The 25,919-nt window shown below is 46.9% G+C and overlaps 1 protein-coding gene across 5 annotated transcripts; it reads left to right on the top strand.

The window, feature by feature from the left end:
- Positions 1-794: 794 nt before the first annotated feature.
- On the top strand, positions 795-19,963 carry LOC310768609 (sialic acid-binding Ig-like lectin 5). 5 transcript variants are annotated; one of them, XM_083627054.1, is made up of 13 exons: positions 795-831; positions 5,557-5,640; positions 7,509-7,658; positions 8,892-9,308; positions 12,222-12,527; positions 12,649-12,690; positions 13,465-13,716; positions 15,839-15,904; positions 16,028-16,279; positions 16,991-17,299; positions 17,697-17,787; positions 18,260-18,416; positions 18,597-19,963. In XM_083627054.1, exons 1-13 carry the CDS (start codon positions 804-806, stop codon positions 18,792-18,794), a joined length of 2,352 nt encoding a protein of 783 aa, XP_083483180.1. In that variant the 5' UTR covers positions 795-803; the 3' UTR covers positions 18,795-19,963. The 5 variants fall into 5 exon arrangements, with proteins under 5 accessions (XP_083483180.1, XP_083483183.1, XP_083483181.1 ...); XM_083627056.1 differs by lacking the exon at positions 795-831 and adding an exon at positions 1,605-1,655; XM_083627057.1 differs by lacking the exon at positions 12,222-12,527.
- The last annotated feature ends 5,956 nt before the right edge of the window (positions 19,964-25,919 follow it).

The raw sequence follows: 25,919 nt of genomic DNA, 5'->3' as shown, positions 1-25,919 counted from the left end.
CTGGGCAAAGGGGGTGTGGCTGAGGAGGGGCTTGCTGTGGGGAGAGTTCCAGGAGAGAACCAGAGAGGCATAGATGGCCTCATTTGGCCCCTAGGCTTGAGGTTCCCCACACCTGGCTTGGGATACTGGTGGAGGAAGAGGAGTGCGGGGGGAGCGCACTGCCCCCGGCAGTGCAATCCCGGTGGGGTGCCATCGCGGTTGCCCCCACCTGTGCCGGGCACCACACCCCCACAGGCAACGCACCACACCCCGGGATGCGCATCAGCCCCCCCGCCTTCTCTCCACCCCCCAGTGCCGGAACATGAAGCTCTGTCACTGGTAAGGGGTGCTAATGTCTAAATCAGGCACCCCCCAAACTCGGCCCTCCAGATGTTTTGGGACTACACTTCCCATCATCCCTAGCCACTGGTCCTGTTAGCTAGGGATGATGGGAGTTGTAGTCCCAAAAACTTCTGGAGGGCCAAGTTTGGAGATGCCTGGAAATCAATTGTTATCGCGCCTGGGGGCTCCTACCAGCAGGACCTGCTGAGCTGGGTGCTGAGGATGAAGAAAGTTCATGCAACTGAAGTCCTGTCAGGTTTGCAACGGGCAGGTGGGTTTCACAGTCACGCTCCTTGCTTTCAGTGAAACTGGCGCAGTTTTTAAAACGGAAGGCAAAACAAAACACCTTTCTCTGTAAGGAACTTTGCCCTGTGCTCAATTTGCAAATAAAACAGGAACTGAACCAAGCAATAGAGATTACTGTCAGAAAGAGCGTCATAAGCCTACTGGAGTCTCTCTTGTCTCTTGTCCCTTGCAAGCAGATGCCCCTGGAATGTTCAAGCTGTCCAGGTAAGTGGTTTGTTTGCTTCATTTACAGCCCACCTTTTCCTCCAAGGAGCTCAAGACGGCATACACAGTTCCCCCCTCCCCCTTTCATCCCCCCAACAACCCTGCGAGGTGGATGCGGTTGAGAGGCAGCGCCTGGAGCGCTGTCCCCCAGTGAGCTTTGTGGCTGAGTGGAGACTTGAACCCCAGTTTCTCGGGTTCCTAATAATCCAGCGCTCTAACCACTGCCTGCCCAGTGGAACACTCTCTCATCAGATGTCAATGAGATAAATAACTGTGCAACTTTTAGAAGACACCTGAAGGCAGCCCTGCATGGGGAAATTCTTAACCTTGGATGTTTTATTATATTTGGGTAACAATTGGCAGAGCAGACTGCAAGGTGCAATGGTGCCATCCCAAATTCCTACCTCGACTGGAAGGCGATTTGGGCAGGCGAAGGAGCAGCAGGGTCTCCTCTCTCGCTTGCATTCAGAGTTAGGGATGTCATGGTCCGCCCAACCCCATCTTTTTCAACCCATCCAAAATTCAGCCCCACATATCTGAAGAAGCAGATATGTCACCTTCACCCAGACCATTGGTTGTGTGGGCATTTTCTTGCCTGTTGCATTGCTGTTCTTGCTGCTGTTTTGATACTGTCCTTATTGGTTAGTTTCATGGTTTTGCTTCATGATGCCAATATGCCCCATTCCTGTTTTAGTTGTGGCACTTTTGAATTCTGCTCTGGCAGTTCTTTTTCTCTGGCGGTAGTCAGTACTAACACCTTTTTTCCTCCCTAGAAAAAAAACCCCACTGGTTAAAAATGTGGCACTGACTGTAACATCTTCATGGTGAGTACCGGTACTGTTTTTTTTCCAGAAGAAAAGCGCTGTTCTGGGACCGTTCAGTGAAGGTCAGGTTTAAGATGGGCCAGGAGGGGTGGGTGGGGGAATACCTTAATCCATCCAAGTCAGAAGTGATGGTAAGGAATATGCTGAGTCATATGTAGAAGGTAAAGGTAAAGGTAAAGGGACCCTGACCATTAGGTCCAGTCGTGGACGACTCTGGGGTTGCGGCGCTCATCTCGCTTTATTGGCCGAGGGAGCCAGCGTACAGCTTCCGGGTCATGTGGACAACATGACAAAGCCACTTCTGGTGAACCAGAGCAGCACACGGAAACACCGTTTACCTTCCCGCCGGAGCGGTACCTATTTATCTACTTGCACTTTGACGTGCTTTCGAACTGCTAGGTTGGCAGGAGCAGGGACCGAGCAACAGGAGCTCACCCCGTCACGGGGATTCGAACCGCCGACCTTCTGATCGGCAAGTCCTAGGCTCTGTGGTTTAACCCACAGCGCCACCTGCAACCCGTGTAGAAGGTAACACCCTGCAAACGTCTGATTGGTCCCCACTCCTGGACATCATGTGGATTGGAATGAAGAATTAGCAGGCATAAGCTTGACAGAAAGGCTGTCCCCATTGTGTGAAGCTGGCGGCAGACAGTTGTCATCCTGGGCCTAAGAGGGGAGCCAACATGACTGCTCAAATAGTTCACTTCTTCCAGGATGATGAGGAACCATTAGTGAGCACACTTTGGGTTTGGACAGTCCACCAGCTATAAATCTACCTAACAGTAACCTTATCACAACGTATTTTTCTCAGTGCTCACAGACCGACCATTTAACTATCTGTTCTTGGACCTTTTCAGGTATTGACATCAAGTTGGCAGGTTGGTAGTTACCTGTCTTCTTTTTTCCCTTTTTTGACGATGAGGACAACATTTGCCTGCCTCCAGTCTGCAGGGACCTCACTTGTTCTCTAAGAATTCTCAAAGATTATAGACAGAGGCTCTGAGAATATACCCACAAGCTCCTTTGGTTCCCTTGGGTGCAGCTCATCAGGCCCTGGAGATTTGAATTCTTTTAAAATAGCTCAGTGTTCACTTACTACCCCCTTTCCTATCTTGGGCTGCAGCTCCTTCCTTACATTGTTTATGCTGTTATTGCCAGGTTCGGTGCTGCTAACCCTCCAACATTTCTCTGATGAAAATAGGGACATCCCATTCCATAAGGATAATTTTACTATTTATACCCACACATCTTACTAGGTTGCCCCAGCCACTCTGGGCAGCTTCCAACACATATAAAAACATAATAAAACATTAAACGTTAAAACAAACTTCCTTATACAGGATTGCCTTCAAACAGCTTGGGGGTTAGATAACTCCATACCCTCCAACATTTCTCCAATGAAAATAGGGACATCCTAAGGAAAAGCGGGACATTCCGGGATCAAATCAGAAACCAGGATGACTTCTCTAAATCAGGGACGTCCCTGGAAAATAGGGACATTTGGAGGGTCTGGAAGGCAGATGCAAAGCACCGTATTTTTCGCTCTATAAGACGCACCAGACCACAAGACGCACCTAGTTTTTGGAGGAGGAAAGCAAGAAAAAATGTATTCTGAATCTCAGAAGCCAGAACAGCAAGAGGGATTGCTACGCAGTGAAAGCAGCAATCCCCCTTGCTGTTCTGGCTTCTGGGATAGCTGCACAGCCTGCATTCGTTCCATAAGATGCACACACATTTCCCCTTACTTTTTAGGAGGGAAAAAGTGAGTCTTATAGAGCAAAAAATATGGTAGGTGTTGAGCAGTTTCCTCTGTCGCCCAGCAGCATTTCTCTGTCTTCTCCACATTGAGGATCTACTAATTTGCTTGTTCTTCCTCTTTCTTCGAACATAGCCAAATAAACCTTTTAATACTATTTTTAACCTCTCTTGCAAGCCTGGCCTCATTCTGGACTTTTCCCCTCCTGACCTCCCTGCAGCTGTTGGCTGCTTGAGTATACTCTTCCTTCGTGATTCCCCCTTTCTTCCATTTCTTATACGTGCCCTTCTTAAATCTCAGCTCCTTATGCATTACCTTTAAATCTGACTTGGACCAGACCGCCCTTCAAAGAGTGGACTGTGTAAAGTAGGACACATGCTGACCCATTGGTGGACCACGGCACATGACCGGAAAGTTGGTCAACATTGGATGAGTTGTGGCTTCTCTTTATCCCTGTGTAGAAATCTCAAGGGTCACCTCACTGCTTTCCCCACTGTTGCCCACCCTGCTGTCTGAAGCAGGGGACTGCAGGTAGATCCATTTAGACCACCTCCAGTATTTGGATGCAGGGCTCTCTCTCGTGGGCTTGCTGAGCCAGGCCTGGTGGCCTTTGTTCTGAGCTTTGTCAGAGGCATTTTGAAGCAGCAAGAGCTGCATTATGAAACCAGATTTGAGACAGGATTTGCATGCCTATCTTGCAATTTCCATCCAGTCATAAGCCTTCCTCAATGGTCACACCATCCTTTCACCAAGGAAAGTCCAATCCGCGTGCAGACACGTTGCGCCATTGCCTCAAAACTGAATTTCCCACTTTCATCTTTGCCTTTAACTCATGTCTGGGGGCACATCTATGCTATCAGTTTAAAATTGTTTTAACCGCCCTGGTTTCCTCGAAGAAACCAGGTGACTGCAGTTTCCTAGGCTGGGTGTGTGGAGATAAGCAACTGCACCACAGCCATGCAATTCTCTGCACAGAGCTATGGTTTCCAAGAACCACAAGAGAGCCAGTGTGGTGTAGTGGTTAAGAGTGGTAAACTCGTAATCTGACGAACCGGGTTCACGTCTCCGCTCCTCCATATGCAGCTGCTGGGTGGCCTTGGGCTAGGCACACTTCTCTCAGCCCCACTCACCTCACAGAGTGTTTGTTGTGGGGGAGGAAGGGAAAGGAGATTGTTAACCGCTTTGAGACTCCTTAGGGTAGTGATAAAGCGGGATATCAAATCCAAAACTCTTCTTCTTCTTCTTCTTCTTCTTCTTCTTCTTGCATGTGCTCGGGGTTTTTTATGGCTAGATGCCTCTGAGCCAACTGAGATGGCTAGTGGCTGGAATTTCCCAAGCATGGCACTTTTGCAGTGTGTGTGTGTATGTGTGAGCAAACCTTTTTAAAGGGTCAGGAGAACCAGGATTTGACAATGCCCCAAATTTAGAGGGAAGAGCATTAGTGAAAGTGGCCAGGGTTACTGCTTTGAATTTCCTTTTCTTTAAATCCCCCCCCCCAGCTTATTGCATTAATATTCCAATCCCCCCTCCGCAAAGAGTTTAAGGCTGGCAAACATGTTTCTCTGCTCTGACCTATTTTATCCTCACAACAACCCTCCGCTGTGGGTTAGGTAGAAAGACTGGCCTGAGAACAACCAGCAAACATCGTGGCTGAACAGGAGATTTGAACCAACATCCTAACCATGGGTAGGCAAACTAAGGCCCGGGGGCTGGATCCGGCCCAATCGCCTTCTAAATCTGGCCTGCGGACAGTCCGGGAATCAGCATGTTTTTACATGAGTAGAATGTGTCCTTTTATTTAAAGGGTTATTTGTGGGGCGTAGGAATTCATTCTTCTTTCTTCAAAATATAGTCAGGCCCCCCCACAAGGTCTGAGGGACAGAGTACTGGCTCCCTGCTGAAAAAGTTTACTGACCCCTGTCCTAACCAATAAACCACATTGGGTTCTACTATATTTTATCTACCCAGAGTGAAGCTAATGTCAAGCTTCAGTTGTGATATCTTGAGATTTCATATATGATAGCAGGGGGAAATGCCTAAGAAAACCATCTCCCCCCACCTCCTCCTCCTGCTTGCAAAAGACGTTTTGCAGAGACTTCTGCTTTTCTGGTTCCTGTCTATTATTTCCCCTTCTGTGTTTAGCAGAATTCTCATCGAGGGTCAGGACCACAGGCGGAAAGACAGAGGCAACCAGGAGGTGCATCTCTCGCTGCAAGTCGAAACGGACAGGTCAGGAGAAATTCTGGGTCTGGACAGGGAATTGTAGTGTGTAACACCATACATTTAAAGCACATCCCCCCTGCCCTCCAAAATACTGTGAATGGTCATTTTTTTGAAGCTGCTCTGAATTGTAGATCTGTAAGAGGCAAGCTACCATTCCTTGGGGCAGAAAATGTGCTTAAGATGTGTTTTAAAGGCATGGTGCATACACCATCCAAAATGTCTTAGTTGTCTTTACTTTGAACCCCACCCAAAGCGGTAATGGTTCAGAAGAAGTGGTTCAGTAAGCAGATATTTGGGAGGTTCTTTTGAGGGTTGGTGAGCAGAGCCAACCCTACTATTGGGCAGGGTGAGGGAGCTGCTTCAGGCGGAAATCTGATTTAAGGTGTTGCATCAAAATAACTTGCCTTGCTTTTGGTACTATGTACATGTGTGTGTGTGTGTGTGTGTGCGCGCCATTTCCTGCTCCACCTCAAGCACCAAAATGTCTTGGGCTTGCCCTGGTTTTGAAGAAGGCTTTTCTCTCTCTTTCTTTCTCTCTTTCTCTCTCTCCCAATCTCAGAGAAAGGAGCAAAAGAGGCTGTTTTCCCCCAGGGCGAATACTGCAGAACAAAACACAGCCAAGAGTGGGAAGGTTCTGGGACGGGTCGTTCTCTTGTTACTTGCATTTATTATGCAGGTGCAACAACACACAACAAAGAGCTCATCCAGACTAGCATTTGCACTGTGTTTCTAGGCTCAGGTCTTTGCTTTCAAGCTCCCTGCCGGAGTACTCCCCCTGGTTTCTCTCAGCGTCTCATTTCCCCTGTCTTTAGTTCTCCACATTTCCACATCATTGAGGGCTTATCCTCCCCTTCAAGCTGCTATTTGCCTCACAAGGGTGACAAATAGCAACCAGAGATGAGGAATTTCATCTGTGCAAACAACATGGAGGGAGACAGAGGGAAGCAACATGGAGGGGGACAGCTGCCTTTCCTTGATGGTGCTAGGATCCCCATCTTTTTCAGGGGACCCTATTGTCTGTTTTGAAACAGAGATCTCCTAGATCGCATGTCATTTGGCCGTTGGATGAAGCGATTAGTTAAATATGAGCTCTTTGAGTATGTCTAGAGATGTGGTTTAAAATGTTCATTGGCATTGAAGCGGTGCATCCTGACTGAATAGCTCCTGGATCCTGAACGGAATCAAGCTTTTCTGGGTCAATCTGGAATTGGTCCAGAGCTGGTCAGGGTAGCCCTGGATCACCCGGGAGGGGGGCAATTGTGTCCTTCTTCCTCTTCAGTCTTCTCCTTCTTCCTCACTCATCGCTGCCCCAAAAAACACAAACAAGCAGATGCACTTGGCTCTTCAGCTCCACAACTACCTCATGCGTTTGACTCCACTGGTGCCTGTTCAAAGCAACTGGCTCCACTCAGTGTGTGTGTCTGTGTACCAGTACGGAGACTCCCTCAGCGCTCCCACACCCCCTCATGAAAAAGCTTCCTGAGCTCATATGCTAGCAGAGGGCAGGATCAGAGAATCAACTGGTCCGCCACTGGGCCTGGTGCCTGATGCCAGCTCCCCACAGAGCACGTCCTTGGCGAATCTTGCCATTTTCCATTCTGTGGACATGACCAGCGTAGATGTCACTGAGACAGGAGCGCAAGCATGCTGGGAATGTTAGAAACGGGGAAACTGAGGCTGGGGCTGGTGGCCCTTGCGAGCCTGGCGTCTGAGCTCATGCTAGACTGTGGCATTGGAATGAGAGACTTTGTGGCTAATGTTGCTTCCACATTTTGATTCTTTCTGAAACTATGGGTTCTGAGTATCTTCCCTGCTTCAGCCAGCGCTTCTCGCTTAGTGCCTCACGCTCCACTTCTCTTCTTTCTTTGCCCCAGAGCTCCAGCCTCTGAAAGAAGCCTCCAGTTCAAAAAAGATGCCAAGAGGCAGAAGGGCAATACAACTCATGAACCTTCCCTGGGGGATGAAGAACCCAGCCTCATCGTTGGCGACGCTGACACTGTTGATCCTTCCCTTTCTCTGCAAAGGTAGATATGGTTCATGACAACACTGGGGAACCTTCAGCCTTTCCAGATATTGTTAGACTCTAGCCAGCAAAGCCCACCCTCAAGGAAGATGGGAGCTGGAGTCCCTCAACTTTTGAAGGCTCACATTTTCTCCACCCTTGGTGTACAGAAATGAGAAAATGTGTTCCTCTGAGTGTTACTTTCCAAGAGGGAAGGACCAAGGCTGAGTTTGGAAACTGACTGCTTGTGATGAAAGGGCTGGTGCCGTGCTGTTTTTATTGTAGTATCTGTATATTTTAAAGTGCGTGTTTGTGTGTATATAGCTTTAATGTTTAATTGTTTTTAATTATTGGGTTTTTAAAAATGTTTTTAGCTGTTCTTATTTTTATCTCTATGCCACCATGAGTCCCTGTCAGGAAAAAGGTGGGGAATGAATGAATGAAGAATTGCAAAAAACAAACAAACCCAAGTTAAACCTGAGCATCTCCACAAACTGGGAGAGGTTCCTGTCTGGGACACTGGAAAGGCATGACCCATCAGAGTAAATCTAGATGGACCAGTGGATGGTCTCAGCATAAGGCAGCTTCTGATCAGGTCCAGGTTTTGGGTGGTCCTTGATCAAGACACCCTCCATGCATGCCCCTTCCTCACAGAGTCTCCCTCTCACTGCAAGAGCTCCAGAGGGTTCTTATCATTGAGTCCCTACTGGGATAAGGGCTGTTGACAGACACCCAACCATGCCACCTCTTGAGGCCAGCCCTGCTTCCTATGTTCCTCCTAAGTTTTGCTCACTTCATGGTTTATTTTAAGATTGAATAATTTGAAAACTTGGAAATGATGAGTCCTGAGTACAAATGGCAGGAAGAGTTCCAGTGTGAGGCCCAAGGAGCACTGGAATATCCCTGGTTCAGGGTCCTTGGCCAGGGGACTTGAGAGCACCTTCCTCCTTCTGAGTGTGTGTGGCACCTGCTAGAAACTCACACCTGAATGTCCTCCTCCTTCTTGCCCAGGGAAATGCTTCCCCCTGAGGTCCTGCTACTGTGGTGGGTGGGTGGGAAGTCCTGGGACTGGAGACCCACCACAATCCCCAGGCACTGCTGCTCCAGACAACCCTTGATGTTTTGGTGCTGTTGACTGTGCAGAATGTTCTTCTCGAGGTGTACAGTATGCTGGCAAGAGGGTCAGCTGCAAAACTGGTCTTCGCTAAGCATCAGCCCACAAACCAGTGAACACCTTCCTTCTTTACTTTGGCAGGTCTGCAGAGTCGGTACCCGGGATATGAACTTAAAGCGCTAAAGGCTGTCACCGTGCAGAGAGGTCTCTGCGTTCACATTCCCTGCAACTTCACTTATCCCACCTCTGAGGATCTGTATCCTGGGGAATTATACGTCTACTGGATTAAGAACGATGGTGCTTCGTGCTATATTCGCAACACCTGGAATCAATATGCTGGTAGTGTTGTTGCCAGTAATGACAAGGATCAAAGCATTGCCTCATTTGCTGTGAATCGTTTCCAGTTGACTGGAAATCCATCAGAAGGTGACTGTTCCTTTAGCATCAATGATGTTCAGAATCAGGATGAAGGGCAGTACTATTTTCGAATTGAGAAAGGACTGATCTTAAAATTCAGCTATCGTGTTTCTTTTATTTTACCTCATGTTTCTGTGACAGGTAAGAAGTTTCCTACTTCTTTATTTGCTTCCTCATTCCCTGTTTTGTGCTCTTTCGTGCTGTAAAGGGGGGAAAGGCTCTGCCTACAAATATCCCTGGACCTCTGGACATTATGCTGATGCCAAAGGGACAGGAGGTACAAGTGCTCCATGCTTCCTGTTCCTCTCCATTATTGTAATGCCAAAATTAGATCATTTGCATCTCCAAATGTCTGAATACTTTACACAGCTCACTAGAGGGAAGAACTCTCTCGTGGATTCTGTGCTGACAATCTGAAGAAACAGGAAACTGGAGGCATTTTCTCCTTCACTTCCAACTGCCATCCCATCACCTGCTTCTTCTCCTTCCCCCAGCCTCTCTCCACAGCTTCCTCAATGGCAGGAGAAGCAGAGAGGTATTCTTTTGCCACCTTTGAAATCAGCCTCAGTGCAGATCTGGAGCATTGTCCTAATCCACTGCACCCTGAATTCTAGGACCAGAGGGTGCTTTGAGTGGGGGACATTTCTTTCATCCATGGGCCTCATTCCAGGGGCCACATGCAAGTGGTGGGCAGGGCCACAGGCACACATGGATGGAGCCTCAAGCAAATGTGGGCAGAGCAACAGGCATGCCTCTTATCTTTGTCCAGGCCTCAAACCAGGTCACTTTCCCATAACTGACTGGTTTTAAGGTGAGTGCAGAGTGGGTTTGAGGCATAGGGCTAAAATTAGGGGCACTTTGCTCCTCCCCTGTTTCTCCTGCTGCTGTTCTGCACAGAGCTAAGCCTTGATTTGGCTTAGCATGGAGGTGGAGAACCTTCCCCTTGCTGGTGTGGGGCAGGTGGTTTTACAGGACATTAAGCCTCAGCTTAATGTCTGAGCCCCAAAACAAACCATGAGCAGTTAGCTAAAAAGCAAGCCTATGCTACAGCTCATGGTTTCTTTTGGAGAGAAACAAATCATGAACCTGAGTTTAGATCAGTGGTTCCCAATTAGGAGTCCATTGACCCCTGGGGGTCTGCAGAATATACACAGGGCCTCCGTGGCCCCATCATTTGCCTTCCCCCCAACTCATTTTTTGTCATTGTTCCATGGTATTTCACAAATTTTATGGTCTGTTTTAGCACTCTGCAATTTTTCAATAAATTGGCCAAAATCATTTTTAAAATCACACCACAATAACGATTTTGACCCAGTAATATGCAGCAATATATCACTCCTTGCTCGAGGAAGAGCAAGGCAGCCGATTTTAAGGCAACACCGAAATCGCACGATAACACTGCTGATAACACTGCTGATCTGAGCTGCCTTCCCTCACACCAAGGGAGACCAGGGCAGCCGATCACTTCCTTCTCCTCTCACTGATGGAGAACAGGGCAGCTGACTGCTCTCACTTCAAGGAATTGTGGCACTACCTTCCCCTGGCACGGACTCGGAGCAGCTTTTCTTAGTCAGCAGGAAAGCAGCAGCAGCCACAGTGGATGTGCATCTTCACTGGCTGCCCCCCTGATTGTGGCTTGATGCACCCCCTCCCCCTCCCACTCAAACCATGCAGTGGGGGTGACTTCACTTCCTCTCCTCCTCCCCATCCAGTCTCTGCGGCTGCTTCTTCCCTCATCCCCATCCCAATCTCTAATTTCAGACATCGTGATATATGGGAACATGGTGATGTTTAGCTGCTGCTATATCACAATGTTGAAAACCAGGTATCTCTCAGTCCTAGTCTGTTTTTTTAGTATACCTAAAATCCTTTGCTTATTAAAGGCTACCCCACATTTTATTCAAAAAATTGCCTTGCAGAGGTAACTACCATAGAGTTATCAAAATGTTCAAAAGTAGGGGTACTGTGGCTTGGCTTTTGGAAAATAGGGGGTCCTTAGTAATTAGTTAATTGGGAACCACTGGTTTAGATTAACATTCTGCCAAACCATGGCTTAGCTCTTGGCAACATGGCAGGAGCAAAACACCTTTGATTTGGGTCCCCTGCACCAGCACAGTGTGCATTCACCTTCAAACAATAGTTCAGTTAGGGTTAAGGTGATTGATATGCAAGCCAGGCTTGTGTCTGCTACATGGCATTCAGGTAAATGTCAGCTGTTTCTACATGGTCATCCACCTCTTTCCATCCAGGCACAGTTCAACAACCCATTCCTGGAAGAAGGTGTGTGTGTGGAGGGGGTGGGGAGTGTGGCCAGGGGAGTTCTGGATTTGTTCCATGTCTCCTAGGTGGAATCTACACACATATAAAAAAACGCTGAGGAATTTTTTTTTTTTAGTGTCACATTTGTATATTGCACTTTGCAACACACTTGAAACATTTTATTTGCAACAGTATAGCTAAGTCCCTAGAAATTGCCCTCTCCGAGCTCCTCACCCCACGATAAAAGATATGCAGACCTGCTTCCTATTCCCCTGTATGCAAGTGAGCAGTTTGGGTGGGTGGCCATTTGCTTCAGAAAAAATAGTTCAAGGGTTAAGTGACCCCTCCTCAGCCTGCGCTCCTCTTTTGATGAAAGACAGATGCCTCCTGTGGCTGCTGCATTAAAGGTGTCATTTTTCCCCTCTTCCTGTGTCTCCCAAATCACATCTGGCTTCATCCTCCAATTTCAGGATCCTGAGTATCAAACATCATGTTCAGCAGCATAGTGGCAGCCATCAAGATTTCTCCCTCTCCAGGCTGAGTCCACAGTGGGCAGAAACATTGACCAACATTGGTAGAGAAAGCAGACCATTGCATGGGGAATCAGTCTACTAAGGGAGAGACACAAAGTTATTGTTAAAGGACAAACGAAAGAATGGCAGGATTTGCCACAAAGTGGGGGGTAAAGTAGTGCTGGTGACCATCCATAATTCAGGACTCCTGTGTCCTGTTCCCTAGTTACTTTAGTCTGTGAATTTTCTTCTGATCCCATCCTGGGGACTTTTGTTTTCTCAGAGCTGGCAAAGCCAAAGATCCTGAACTTATCAGACGTGGTTTTGGGGAAGAGCATCACTCTCATCTGCCAGGCACCAGGGACCTGCCCATGGAAAGAATCACGGAGGCAGCCTCAGATCTCATGGAGTAATTTGCCAGGACAAGCAAGTGCACAGAAGCATCAGCACAGCAATGGGAGCTGGACCTTTGCTTCTGCCTTCACCTTCACACCTACTTTGCAGCATCAAGGCAGAGCCCTCACTTGCCATGTCAGATACCCTGCAGTTGATACAACAGTTGTGAATACAATCTCTCTTGAAGTGGTCTGTGAGTAGCTCCCATAGCTCAGTACTGCTTCCCCCTCCCATGAACGGCCAACAGTTCTTTCTACCCCATGCAAGCTAATTTACTCCTTTCATGCTCCCCTCACTGTTTTCTTATGTTTCAGACCCACCTCAGGACATCGGAATCACAAGGCCTGGACACCCTGGTGAGATACAAAACTCTTAAGACTTTTTGCACATCCCCATCCTCGCTGAGCTCCGCTGGGCAGCCAATAGCTGCTTAGGGATCTCAGAGTGGGGATTGTGCAGGAGGAAGGGTTTTAGAGATGGCTGGGAGTTGGGGCAGAGCCCAGGATGGTGGTTTGGAGGGGAGTTGAAGACAAACTGGATGGTAACAGGGAGGAGCTGGGTTCAGTGGGTCTTTCCAGCAGCCATGCCATGCACACATCCTTGCACCCGAACCAAAATTCACTCCCCCCCGTAGCACCCTTCAGGCTCTTGACCTGAGTCTCCTCTTTTAATTGCCATGGGGTTTCTATTTAATGGGGCTGTTCTATTGCATATTTCAATTGTGGGTGTTTATATTTTAATGTTTGTGTAACTGGTTTTTGTACTTCGTAAGCTATTTAGAATCCTATGTTGGCATTAAGTTATGTATTACAGGGGAATGAGAAGGAAAAGAAATGGGCCCAAGTCTTCCCGGTGGAAGGCAAAACAGGGGATATTATTATTTTTTCTCTTGCCAGTTGAACTTGCAGAGAAATGAGGGAATCATCTCTCTTTTTGCAAAACTATGGCCCAAAGCTGTCTTGAACCAATTATAATTAATAATCATTGTAAAGATTTGAATCCCCACTTCTGCAGACCTGCTGTCAACCATCCTTCTTCAAAATACACAAGAACACCTCAGCACTGAATGAGGATTCCTTAGCATCAGGCATCCCAGGACCAATTGTGATCTAACTGCATTTCTCTTACAGATTTCTCCACGCAGAAAGAAAAGCTGGTGGTCCGAGAAGGTGACACCGTCAGCCTGCTTTGTGAAGCTCAGGGCAAACCTATTCCCTCCGTGACATGGCTGAAGAAGAACAAGACCCTAAACAACCATATGCAGGGCAGTAAAGAAACTCTTCAACTGTTCAACATTAAATCAGAGGATGCTGGGATGTATCAATGTCAGGCAGAGAATCCACATGGCTCAATCAGGAAGAATCTCTCAGTGACTGTGCAATGTAAGAGATGGGGAGTGGGAAGTTCCTTGGGGGCATTAACCTGGGAAACTCCATTGTACGCTAAGTGGCTTGACCTGCAACTAATACCAGCAAGCTTCCACTAAGGGGACCTCTGCAAATGTACACGGCTGTGGCTGCATTGCACAGTGTGTCAGCCCAGTAGTGTGAGATGCAGCTTTTGACAGCTTCATCACAAGTTCAGGAGCCCCATGATGAGCTTACATATTTGCAGAAGCTTTCTAAGAAGTTAGTTTCAGGATGCATAAATGCAGCCCCGGGGGCAAAACCACAAATTCAAGTCACTGAACATAACCCTTGTCTGAAATCTGTGGGAGTATCCTCATTCACCAGGAGAGGGCATATTTATGCAACCTCTCATCAGAATGACAGCTCTCTAATATTAAAAACAAAGGCCAAACTTAGAAGTTTCTATTCACATATCTGTCTTGCCCATAAAGCAGGATGTGTAGGATGTGGCTCTGATGTTTTGTAAGAAAAGGTCTGTGTGGACAATGGAGGAGAATGGCTGGATGTCCCTCTCCCACCTCCCCATCTTTTGTTGCTTCAAGACCTTTTCGTCTAATGAGCATCTCATGAAGGAATATCCCCAGGTGGCAATGGTCTCACTGTTTGCTACCTGGAGATGCAGAACATAGTTCCTTTGCTTATCCAATGAAAAGGATGCCATAAGGATGCTGCTTGTGGGGACCTAAGTCATTTTGCAAAGTAATTTCTCTTCCCCCTCTTAGGTACTATGTGATAGCCTCATAGGTGGGCCTTGTGTTTAGCTGTTGCACAACCCAATACTCTGATATTCATTTGGCATACTGAGAATCTGAATTGTCTTTTTTATGAGCTATTTTCTGGTCATCATGGTGTGTTTATGTGTGTATATAGTGCTTTTTTTCTAAAAAAAAATGTTTAGGGGTACAGTGGTAACTCGGGTTAAGAACTTAATTCGTTCTGGAGGTCTGTTCTTAACCTGAAACTGTTCTTAACCTGAAGCACCACTTTAGCTAATGGGGCCTCCTGCTGCCGCTGCGCCACCGCTGCACGATTTCTGTTCTCATCCTGAAGCAAAGTTCTTAACCTGAGGTAATATTTCTGGGTTAGCGGAGTCTGTAACCTGAAGAGTATGTAACCCGAGGTACCACTGTACTCTCTTTTCCCTACTCATATTGAAATACTGCCAAACTTAGATTCACAAAATGTTTAGGGGTATGCATCCCCCTGCATCCCCCCAGAAAAACCCCCACTGTGTGTGTGTGTGTGTGTGTGTGTATAGCTTAGAAAAGGATTTATGCCCTTCTTCTTTCTCTATTCCCCTCTGTTTCCTTTTTCAAAAAATGCAATAATCTGATTAGCAATGACGACAGTAATAGGAACAGAATAAAGTAAACATTTGACATGCAGAATGTCACCGGCTAAGTTTTACTCTGAGTAGATCCATTGAAATCAATGGACTTTAGTCATGTTCATTCATGTCAATGAGTCTACTCTGTGACAGATTAGCACTGGGATACAACCCCAAATGCACTGAGATTATGGACAATGGAGGGCAGATCTGGATCCGAACAGGAGGTAAAAGACGCAGCCTAGATTGCAGTCACAACAGTGCAGGGTTTTTGTGTCAAAATATGGTGCTTTTTCATCTTGCTCTGTCTGCTCTGTGTACACTGGGCAGGGGAAGAGCACTTTCCTGGACGGTCATTGCTGACCCCACCTTTCCAGCGGACAGTACAGGCTGATCCATTGAGGCAAACAGGGCGCTGACCCACCAACCTCAGTCCACCCTTAGACAGCCCCTACTTGCTGCCTTCTTACTTACAACCAGCTTAAGGGGTGGCCCAGGCTGCCAGCTTTCCCCTCCTTGGTCTCCATTTTACCCATCTAGAGCTCAGCAGGGCAGACAAGAATAGCGATATAACTGGATTTAGCTGGCTCTACCTGTCTCTGGCTCCACCTCTCATTGCTTCTGGATCTGCTTGCCATTGGTGGTCTCCCTTCCAGCTAGCCAGTCCCAATGCCACCAGAAGGCCCTTTCTTGCACAGCAACGGGCCTCTCATTCACCAATGTAAAGGCTCTTCTCTTGTTGATTCAACATTGATATGTCTGTTCCAGATCGCCCAAGGACAATGACATTCACTGTCACCCATGCACACAGGAGGGACCCAGCACTAGCTCGAGGTACCAGAGAGTTTTAGGGTGCAAAAGTCAGCGCACGGATCCTTTCTCCTCTGGAGGATAAGGCTGGCTTTAGCGGGGCAGCTGCTGTTTCACAGACATGACGGCACTTTCCTGTGATTACAGGTTGCCCCAGGGAAGTAGCCAGTGGCTCCCAGTTGACGGTTCAGGAAGGCAACTTATTGCGGCTGCTCTGCAAGGCCGATAGCAACCCTGCAGCCACTACGAGCTGGTTCAAGGAAGGCAGGGCCTTGGAGAAGCTGCCAGATGACTGGTTGGAGCTGGTCAGTGTGAAAGCAGAGGATCAGGGTGACTACAGGTGCCAGGCTCAGAACGCCATAGCTTCTGCTGAGGGATTCCTCCACCTCCTTGTGGAATGTGAGTGAGGGAGTCAGGGTTTGGGTCAACCACTGGGGCTCCCTGTTGCAGGGGAACTGTTAAGGGTGCTGATCTCCCATGCTACAGGACACCCCTTGTCCTCTGCTGGGCTGCATTTGAGGTTCAGTGTGAAAACACCAAGTAAGATTTACATCCCACCCAAATAGCTGCCTAGAGTAGTGCTCCTACTTAGGGAGGCCAACTCCCTTTTTCATTAAGGGGTTCCTGAGCCTCTAATAGCAGCATGGGCAGAAGAAACCAATTCAGGGCCACTTTTGCTATTGTTGCTGCCCCGTCACTGGAAAAGCCCAGGCTGCATTGTTTGTGATGGACTCTCCTTCCTTGGAGGCTGGGTGGCCATCTGTCATGGCTGCTTTAGTTGAGATTCCTGCATTGCAGGGGGTTGGACTAGATGACCCTTTCTGTCCCTGCCAACTCTAAGATTCTATGAGACACAGCTCTTAAGTTCTTGTAAACCATTCCTGTAAATTCTGTTTTTATTTTCAAACTGGACACAAGGGGGAAAGAAACTCCTTGCCTTCTGAACCAAGCTGAAGCAGGATTTTACCTTATGCAACAGAGTAGGGAACTAGGGTGGCAGCAGTGTCTGTTCCTGGCTGCCTCTAGTGGATGAATTGTGGTATTGCAGCTGGTGCCGTCATTAGCTAGATCGGAATGTGTTCTTCACCTTGGCTACTTGGTTCTCTGCAGATGCCCCCAAGCTCAGCAAAACTCCCCAGAAAAACACTACCTGTTGGCGTAAGGACAATGGCATCCTCTGCAACTGCTCCCTGCACTCCAAGCCTCCACCTCAGATCCATTGGCAACTGGATGGGAAGACTGTAGCTGAGAACACCAGCACGGCAGACCTGAAAGTCTCTTCCTCAGTCCAGAAGAATGAGGTCACCAGCTCCCTAATTTGGACAGGTAGCCCAGATGGCGACCTCAGCATCATCTGTCTTGGGAACAATTCTCTGGGAGTCTACACCATGCAATTCCTCCTTGGTTCCTTGAAAACAGGTGAGACTCCACCAGATTGAGAAATCCTGACTTTTGCAGCCCTGCCGATATTGGAAAACCCCAAAGAGGTTGTAGATATGCACCCTGATTCTAAAGTACATTTAATTACAAGTGAACCTCATTTATTTCTGTAGATCGGGGATTGCCAGAATGGTGTTTCCACCCATTTCACCCTTACTGAAAAATGATGCCAATTAAAACTAGCATCTTAATTTTTGCATTTATTTTACCTGTTTGTGTTAAACCACCTGGAGATGTTTAAAAATAAAATGAGCAGCAAATGATGATCATTGTCATCATCATCATCTGCTTTTGGGAAATGAAGGAAGGAGGATGGGGACCAGGATTCCTGATTTCCAATCCCAGTTTTCTTTGAGATCTTGGTTTATCATTGCAGGTACAGGAAGCCATTCAGCACTGCTCCTCTCTGGGCTGTGTGGGGCTTTGCTGGCAGCGGTTGTCTTCCTGCTCTGCCTGGGCCTGATCAAGTGAGTTTATCCTTCTCTGATCTCCCTCCCTCCACCTGGTTCTCAACAACAGTCCACTGTTCTACTGGCCTGACCATTGAAACCACCTTCTGGCAGGCAACTTGTGTCACACCTTAGAAGTCAAGCCTGGGCAGCAAGCCTGGACAGCTCAGTTGGTTAGAGTTTGGGAAGGAACGGGAGATGCAAAGTTATCATTGGGACGGATGACAGGAGATGACTGAGAATGAAACCAAAGCCATCAAGTTGTGTCCAACTAAGTTCTACTCAGTGGACCCACTGAAATGAATGAACCAAAGTTGATCATATTGGTTGACTTTCAATAGGTCTACTCTGAGTAGGGCCAGCACTGGCTACAACAAGATATGAGTTTTGATGAGGGCTGTAGAGGAAGAGAGAGAAAGACCTGCATGCAGGTCTTCTAATCACAGGGGTGTATGAGTATCTTACCATGTTCTGGCCATTTTGATCTTAGGTTTTATAAGAAGAGGAAAGCAACTCAGAAAGCAGCCATCCCAGAGGCTATGGATTCTGCTAATTATGTAAACTCTGATAATTATGTAAACTCGGCCAATGGAGGGCAGCAGAGAGCCAAGAACTTCAGCCTGATCTATAGCAACATTTTACCTCAGGTATGCATCCCATGTAGCTTTACTGTTCTGCAACCTCTTGGGCCTCCTGAGGTAAGTATTTTTTAATTTTATTTTTAGAGGGGGTGCTTCAACACAGAGAGCAGGTGCACAAGATGTTTAAGTGCTTTAAAGGTATGTTGCAAAGGGGGTCTTTTTCACAGCACCTCTCTTCCCTTTCAGGGTCAAAGATCACCCCATGTTGGCCCGCCTAAAGCAGCTGGAGAGAGGACCCCGAAACCCAGGCAGATCCCCAGACCTCCCAGTCCAAGTGTTGAGGAACCAGATGAGGTTCACTATACAACCGTGGCGTTCAAAAGCAAGGGACCTCCACCTCAAGTGGAGGAGTCTGTGGAATATTCAGAAATCAGACGGGAATAAAAAACCAAACACCTTGTTTCTCAATAGGAGAACAATCCCATCATGATGGAAGGGGGTTATTTGACTGACAAGAGGAGCTGGGTGTGAAAGTGAGCTGGACTTCAAGAATAAGCAAACTGGATTTAGTATCCACCAAGTAAATTGACTGGACAGGAGAAGCATTAGATATGCCGGATATGGAAAGGGTCTTCCATTTTAGTAACTCTGGTGTTTTCGACTTGTTTGTTTGTTTTTTACACAAGGAAGGAGGAACCAGAAGAAGGCAATGGTAGTGGGCATAGTTAACCAACTTACTCTGAACGAGGTAGCTGTCAACTACCTGCCTTTTTGTCTGTGAACATCTTCCCTCCCCAAAGTGATTGGCTGGACTGTTGTGATGTCACGGAATGTTCCCTGCTCAGTAGGAAAAAACAGCACACCATCTTCTAAAGCAGCCTTCAGCCACCTGGTACCCTCTAGATGTTTTAAACTGCAGCTTCCATCATCTGCCAGGATACATGGCCAATGGTCAAGGATGTTGGGACTTGTAGTCCAAAACATCTAGAGCGCAGCAAGTTGGGTAAAGTTGTTCTACCGATTTTGTTTGAAAAGATTATTGGGGGGGGGAGGGAGCCTATGTTGTACAGCTCTATTTTTTTTTAAAGTATTTCCAGTACATCTCACTAACTCTTTTTTGCTCTGTGGCTCTTATTTATTTATTTGACGTGCTTGTATCCTGCCTTAATAAGGAGAAATAATTAACATGCGTTGTGCTTCTGTACAACAGCTGCCCTTTCTCTATTTAGGATGGTCATCTCAATAGCCCTTTCCATACCCCCAAAAGCATTTTGCAGATTTCTTCCCATGTAGCCATGGTAAATAGGAAACTTCCACACAAAGCGCTGCTGGAAAAAATTGAAAGCCCCGAGTCTGCTGCTGGTTGCTTTCTCTCACACACTTGCCTCAGGCTCAGTTTCTTTTGCTGGAGGGGCAGAATGCTTCTAGTAGATTATGGAATATGTATTTCCCCCCTTGTAGAGCTCAAGGTTCATTTGCTGGTATTCAATAATTTAAAAATAATTTTAAAAAATCTTTTACACATGTGGTATACACGCATGTCTCTGTGTTTATGAATATGTTGTTCTCTTCCCCAAGCTGTTGGGGATCATAAATCTGATTCAGGCTCTCTTTATGGCAGTGACTCCTTAGATAGACTTTCCCTCCCTCGACCTTTCATTTCCTGTCTCATCCTATCTCCTCTAAGTGCTGCAGTGACATTTCTTCCTGAATGTACCGACTACTCCCTCAAACAGAACTTGGCAAAGATTAAGCTTCTTAACCTTTTCCTGCCATTACCGTGACCCCCTTAGAGATAACACTGTCATTTTGGCTCTGTCCTCTGCCATCTCTCAGGCAAGCAGTTTTGGGGGCTACTCTTTTTGAGGACTGTGAGAAATGGGGTGCACAAAAGCAGAGTGATGGGTATGCATTGGGGAAGGGGAGAGAAGGATAATCTGGGGAAACACTTGAGGTGGTTGCATCTGATATGGTACTAGGGTAAAGTGGTGCGCTTGTTCCACTGGCAAAATATTTTGTGCCAGCAGAGCATCATTGTGCAAGAGAATGCTCAAGCTGGTAACTTTGCTACGCAATAGATTGTATGATCTGTTGCACAACAAGTTTACATTAGTGCCCCTTCTCTGCCATATTCCTCTCCTGCACAAAATTAAAACTTGCCCTCTCATCTGCTAGCACAAGATTCCTTGCACTAGTGAACAGAGGACATTGCCTACAGCCTTGGTTTACCAGGTCCCAGGTCCTCATAATGCACACACAACAATTTTGGCACATGTTGCATTGTCTGGACTTGCGGGTGTGCAATTCAACGCCGTAGGGCTCTAAAACCTCCAACCAAATAGGGGATGCAGGGGAAAAAATGGTGTGACTCAACAACTTACAGATGTTGCTGGATTCAGGGTCCCATCAGAGTGATGGAAGCTTGCATCCAACAACATCTGGAGGGCCAAAGGTTCCTCATCCCTGATGTACAGATATATTTTAATCAATTATATTTTACTAAGTTTCAACATTTTCAACAGATAGCACAAATTTCGTCTCTTCTCTTATTTTTGTCAACTTCCCACCCCTTTTCCCATGGAGTTTTTTCTCCCCTTGTGCTGTGCCCTATTTTTTATCTTACCATAACCACAATATTATAATCTAATGACTTCTGTTTCTTATAGCTCAAATCCTGATTGTGAGTTCATCATACTATAATATTTCTGTAAATAGTCCAAAATAGTCCAAAAAATGCATCCATTCTTCCATAAAATACTCAGGGTGATGTACAGATTTATTTGATAAACAGAAGCATGGGTAAACTCCAAATGGGTCAGAAAACATGCCCCACCCACTGCCCCACTTGAGCTGTGCTTGAGCTGTTCAGGACTGTGTCTCTTGCCACCTCTCTCCTGCCCTGCCCAGATGCAGCTGCAATAGCCTCTGTCCACTCAGCTTCCAGCTCTGCCTTTGGGGCCCAGCTGGTCTGATCTGATCCAGGAAGGCTCTTCACATTCATTCATGCATGCATGCATCCATTCATTCATTCTAACCATTTATACACCACCTAACACCGGAGTTTCTAAGAGCTGTGCGAGGAGGATTACAGAAGTGGAAGAAAGCTAATAAGCACAAAATAATAAAAAAAGCTCATTTCAACACCTCACTACATCTTGCAACACAGGGCGTAATATGGCTGTAACGGGGCGATGCCATGCCCTTGCTCAACACCACTTCCCCAGAAAGAATATGGAAGCAGGTTTCCTGATCAAGGGCCTGTTTTGAAACACTGCTGCGTCATTTAGAAACGCTTTTGAGAAATCTCTGCCAAAACCAACCTTCCAGGAAGGGGCATGGAGTGGGGTGGGGCAGACCACCCTGGGTGCCCTCACTGAGGGGGGGTGACATTTGGCGTGCCGCCCGCCCTCGATTCCCAAACCTCCCCTGAGCCATTGGGGTAAGGGGGGAGCTGCACCGCTTTGCCAGTGGTATTCCCCCCTTCCCCCTTCATTTTGACAGCTTGGGGGAGGATAGGGAGTTGCGGGTATGTGGTGTGCTGAATGTCCGCCATGGGCAGCTCGCTCCGCCCCTGTGAGTGGGCATAGCTGTCAACTTTTCCCTTTTCTTGTGAGGAATCCTATTCAGAATAAGGGAATTTCCCTTTAAAAAAGGGAAAAGTTGACAGCTATGGTGAGTGGGTCACTCTGTCCCTGACTGCAGGGTGCGTGCACTGCTCCAGGCACCTGAGCGGCTATTCCATGCCTCGGAGGGCACCCTCCGCACCACGCCCCCCCTCAGAAGTGTGCCCACCTTAGTCAGCATGGACATATGCTCCTCTGCTTCTTCCAGGAAAGACAGAAAGCAATGAGTTAGGACATGGGTGGACAGTCTTTGCTCTCTTCTTAGCGATGGCAGACCTATGTTAAATTGGGGACCCTGAAACGTGAACTGATATTGGGGACCCCTTCACAGCTAGCAGCAAGGTTTGGGCAACCGCTGTTATCTTCTTCAATGGCATACCCCATTTCATCTCCGATGAAAATAGGGACGCCCCATTCCACAATGATACTTTTACTGTTTATACCCCACACATCTGAAGGGGTTGCCCCAGCCACTCTCAGCGGCTTCCAACATATATGAAAATATAATGAATCATTAAACAAAATTTTCAACATCTTTATGCGCCCCCTCGCCCAGCTTGTCCGGAGTTTTGGGCTGGGTTGCCATCAGTATGCCGATGACACCCAACTCTATCTGTTGATGGATGGCCATCCTGACTCGGCCCCAGACACACTGACCAGATGTTTGGAAGCTGTGGCTGGATGGTTACGTGGGAGCCGGTTGAAGCTATATCCTTCAAAGACAGAGGTCCTGTGGCTGGGACGGGACGATATGGGATTGGGGGGGGCAACTCCCATCTCTTGCGGGGGCGCAATTAGTGCCAGCACCGTCCGTTAAGAGTTTGGGTGTAATCTTCGACACCTCCCTTTCCATGGAGGCGCAGATTGCAGCTATAACAAAGGCGGCATTTTTTCATCTCCGCCAAGCTAAGCAGTTGGCCCCTTATCTCTCTCGCCCTGACCTAGCCACTGTGATCCACGCGACAGTCACCTCCAGACTGGATTATTGTAACTCGCTCTACGTGGGGCTGCCCTTGAGACTGACCCAGAAACTCCAGCAGGTGCAGAATGCTGCAGCGAGACTCCTTACGGGGTCTTCGCTGCGAGATCACATTCACCCGGTGCTATACCAGCTGCACTGGCTCCCGGTGGGGTACAGGATCAGGTTTAAGGTGCTGGTTTTAACCTTTAAAGCCCTATACGGCCTAGGACCCTCATACCTACGGGACCGCCTCTCCTGTTTTGTCCCACAGAGAAACTTACGGTCTTCAAATAAAAACATCTTGAAGGAGATAATGGAGGCTTACAATTTGGACAAGAAAATTGGCTTCCAGGTGGAAAAATCTAAACTAGAAACAGAAGTGCTAGAACCTAAAACTAAGATCATGTCAAAAATGTATAACTTGCTGCTGAAATGGAATACACAGGATGAAACGGTTAAGTCAGCTATGATTAAATGGGCACAAGATGTTGGACATAACATTATGTTTGCTGACTGGGAACAGTTGTGGACCACCGGTATGAAATTTACGGCATGTAATGCCCTAAGAGAGAATATTATGAAAATGATATATAGGTGGTACATGACACCAGTCAAGCTTGCAAAAATATACCATTTGCCTGATAATAAATGTTGGAAATGTAAGGAGGTTGAAGGTACATTCTTTCACCTTTGGTGGACGTGCCCAAAGATTAAGGCTTTCTGGGAAATGATTTATAATGAAATGAAAAAGGTATTTAAGTATACCTTCTTGAAGAAACCAGAGGCTTTTCTCTTGGGCATAGTCGGCCACTTGGTGCCAAAGAAAGACAGAACTTTTTTTATGTATGCTACAACGGCAGCAAGAATACTTATAGCAAAGCACTGGAAGACGCAAGATCTACCCACTCTGGAAGAATGGCAGATGAAGTTGATTGACTGTATGGGACTGGCAGAAATGACCGGCAGAATCCGCGACCAGGGAGAAGAGTCGGCAGAAGAAGATTGGAAGAAATTCAAGGACTATTTACAGAAATACTATAAAATTAATGAATTCTGAAAGATGCTGGATTGAACTTATGCGGTCTCTAGCTGTTATGATAAAAATAAATGGGATTAAAATTGTTTAAGTCATAAAATTTAAAAAGTTGATTGGAAAATAAGGTGTTAGTTAAAAGGAATGTTAAGAGATTAGGATTTGCTGGATTAACAATTCGAACTAGAAAACAAGAAGGGGAGGTATGAGGAAGTCAAAGAAACATGTTATTGAAAAACTGTTACTGAAATTGATTTGTTTTTAATATTTTTCTTTTTCTTTTCTTTTTGTGTTTGTATAAAATTGGAAAATTCAATAAATATTTATTAAAAAAAAAAACATCTTGAAGGTCCCAGGCCACAGAGAGGTTAGGCTGGCCTCAACTAGAGCCAGGGCTTTTTCGGCTGTGGCTCTGATCTGGTGGAACGCTATGTCACAAGAGACTAGGGCCCTGCGGGACTTGACATCTTTCCTCAGGGCCTACAAGACAGAGCTGTTCCACCAGGCCTTTGGCCAGGGCATAACCTGACTCCCTCCTTCGGCAATCTTCGTGGAGCTCTGGCCCAATGGTTGCCAGTGGTTTGCTTTGAATTAATTTTATAATGAATGATTTTAGAGTGTTGTGTTGTGTTGTACTGTTGTACTGTTTTGTTGTTGTTAGCTGCCCTGAGCCCGGCTTCAGCTGGGGAGGGCGGGATATAAATAAAATTTATTATTATTATTATTATTATTCCCTATATAGGATTGCCTTCAGGCAGCTCAGGGGTCAGATAACTCCATACCACCCAAAATTTCTCTGATGAAAATAGGGACATCCAACCATACCCTCCAGTATTTCAGGATCAATCAGAAACCAGGACGTCCCTGGAAAATAGGTACACTTGGAGGGTCTGCAATGGGGTTTGACAACAGATCACCACATTTTTTATTTTTTTAAAAAATAGCTACCACATCTCAGAGTTTGATTAAAATTGCTTTACTGGATGGTACCACAAGTCACTTGTGTCAATAAAAATTTCCTATGCCTTGTAGTTTTTGGGTTATGGGGTGTGTGTGAAAATTAGGGAAAGGGAAATGTTATAGACATGCATGATGCGCTTTTTGAAGCAAAGTTTTTAAGCAATGTGGACTAAATTTGCTTCTGGGGCCCCTCTGGGATTAGGGGTTCTGAAGTTTAAGCTTCATTAGTTTCCACCCCTGCTTCCTAGGCCAATTGCATAAAATTTGGCTGAAGGCCACAGGTTGGGATAGGACAGGCTTCCTCAACCTCAGCCCTCCAGATGCTTTTGGCCTACAACTCCCATGATCCCTAGCTAGCAGGACCAGTGGTCAGGGATGATGGGAATTGTAGTCTCAAAACATCTGGAGGGCCGAGGTTGAGGAAGCCTGGGATGAAAGGTAAAAGGTAAAGGTAAAGGTACCCCTGCCCGTTCGGGCCAGTCTTGCCAGACTCTAGGGTTGTGCGCTCATCTCATTATAGAGGCCGGGAGCCAGCGCTGTCCGCAGACACTTCCAGGTTACGTGGCCAGCGTGACAAGCTGCATCTGGCGAGCCAGTGCAGCACATGGAATGCCATTTACCTTCCTGCTGGTAAGCGGTCCCTATTTATCTACTTGATCTACATGCACCCGGAGGTGCTTTCGAACTGCTAGGTTGGCAGGCGCTGGGACAGAACGACAGGAGCGCACCCCACCGCGGGGATTCGAACCGCCGACCAGCAAGTCCGACTTGCAATCGGCAAGTCCTTGGCGCTGAGGTTTTACCCGCGTCCCCGGGATAGAAGGTGCAAGTGTCTTATTTTGCTGTTCTGATTTTGTGGCTCTGTGTGTGTGTCTTCCTTTTTAAGTGTTTCATTCTTTTTTGCAAACCACCCTGGGAATATAACTGACGGTTGGTATGAAAATATTGTCACATACTCCCAAATTTCCAAGCGGCAAGAGATTTCAGGAGTG

The sequence above is a fragment of the Podarcis filfolensis genome (assembly GCF_964270895.1).
Source record: "Podarcis filfolensis genome assembly, chromosome: 8".
NCBI classification, from domain to species: domain Eukaryota; kingdom Metazoa; phylum Chordata; class Lepidosauria; order Squamata; family Lacertidae; genus Podarcis; species Podarcis filfolensis.
Note: the sequence above shows the minus strand (reverse complement) of the source record. Positions and strands in the feature narration are given on the sequence as shown.

Excerpts from the sequence above, each read along its gene's own strand:
- LOC310768609 (XM_083627054.1), top strand. The coding sequence starts at position 804 with ATGCCCCTGGAATGTTCAAGCTGTCCAG. Across the intron at positions 832-5,556 it reads GGAATGTTCAAGCTGTCCAG|AATTCTCATCGAGGGTCAGG; the intron begins GTAAGTGGTTTG and ends TGTGTTTAGCAG. Across the intron at positions 15,905-16,027 it reads GGACCCAGCACTAGCTCGAG|GTTGCCCCAGGGAAGTAGCC; the intron begins GTACCAGAGAGT and ends CTGTGATTACAG.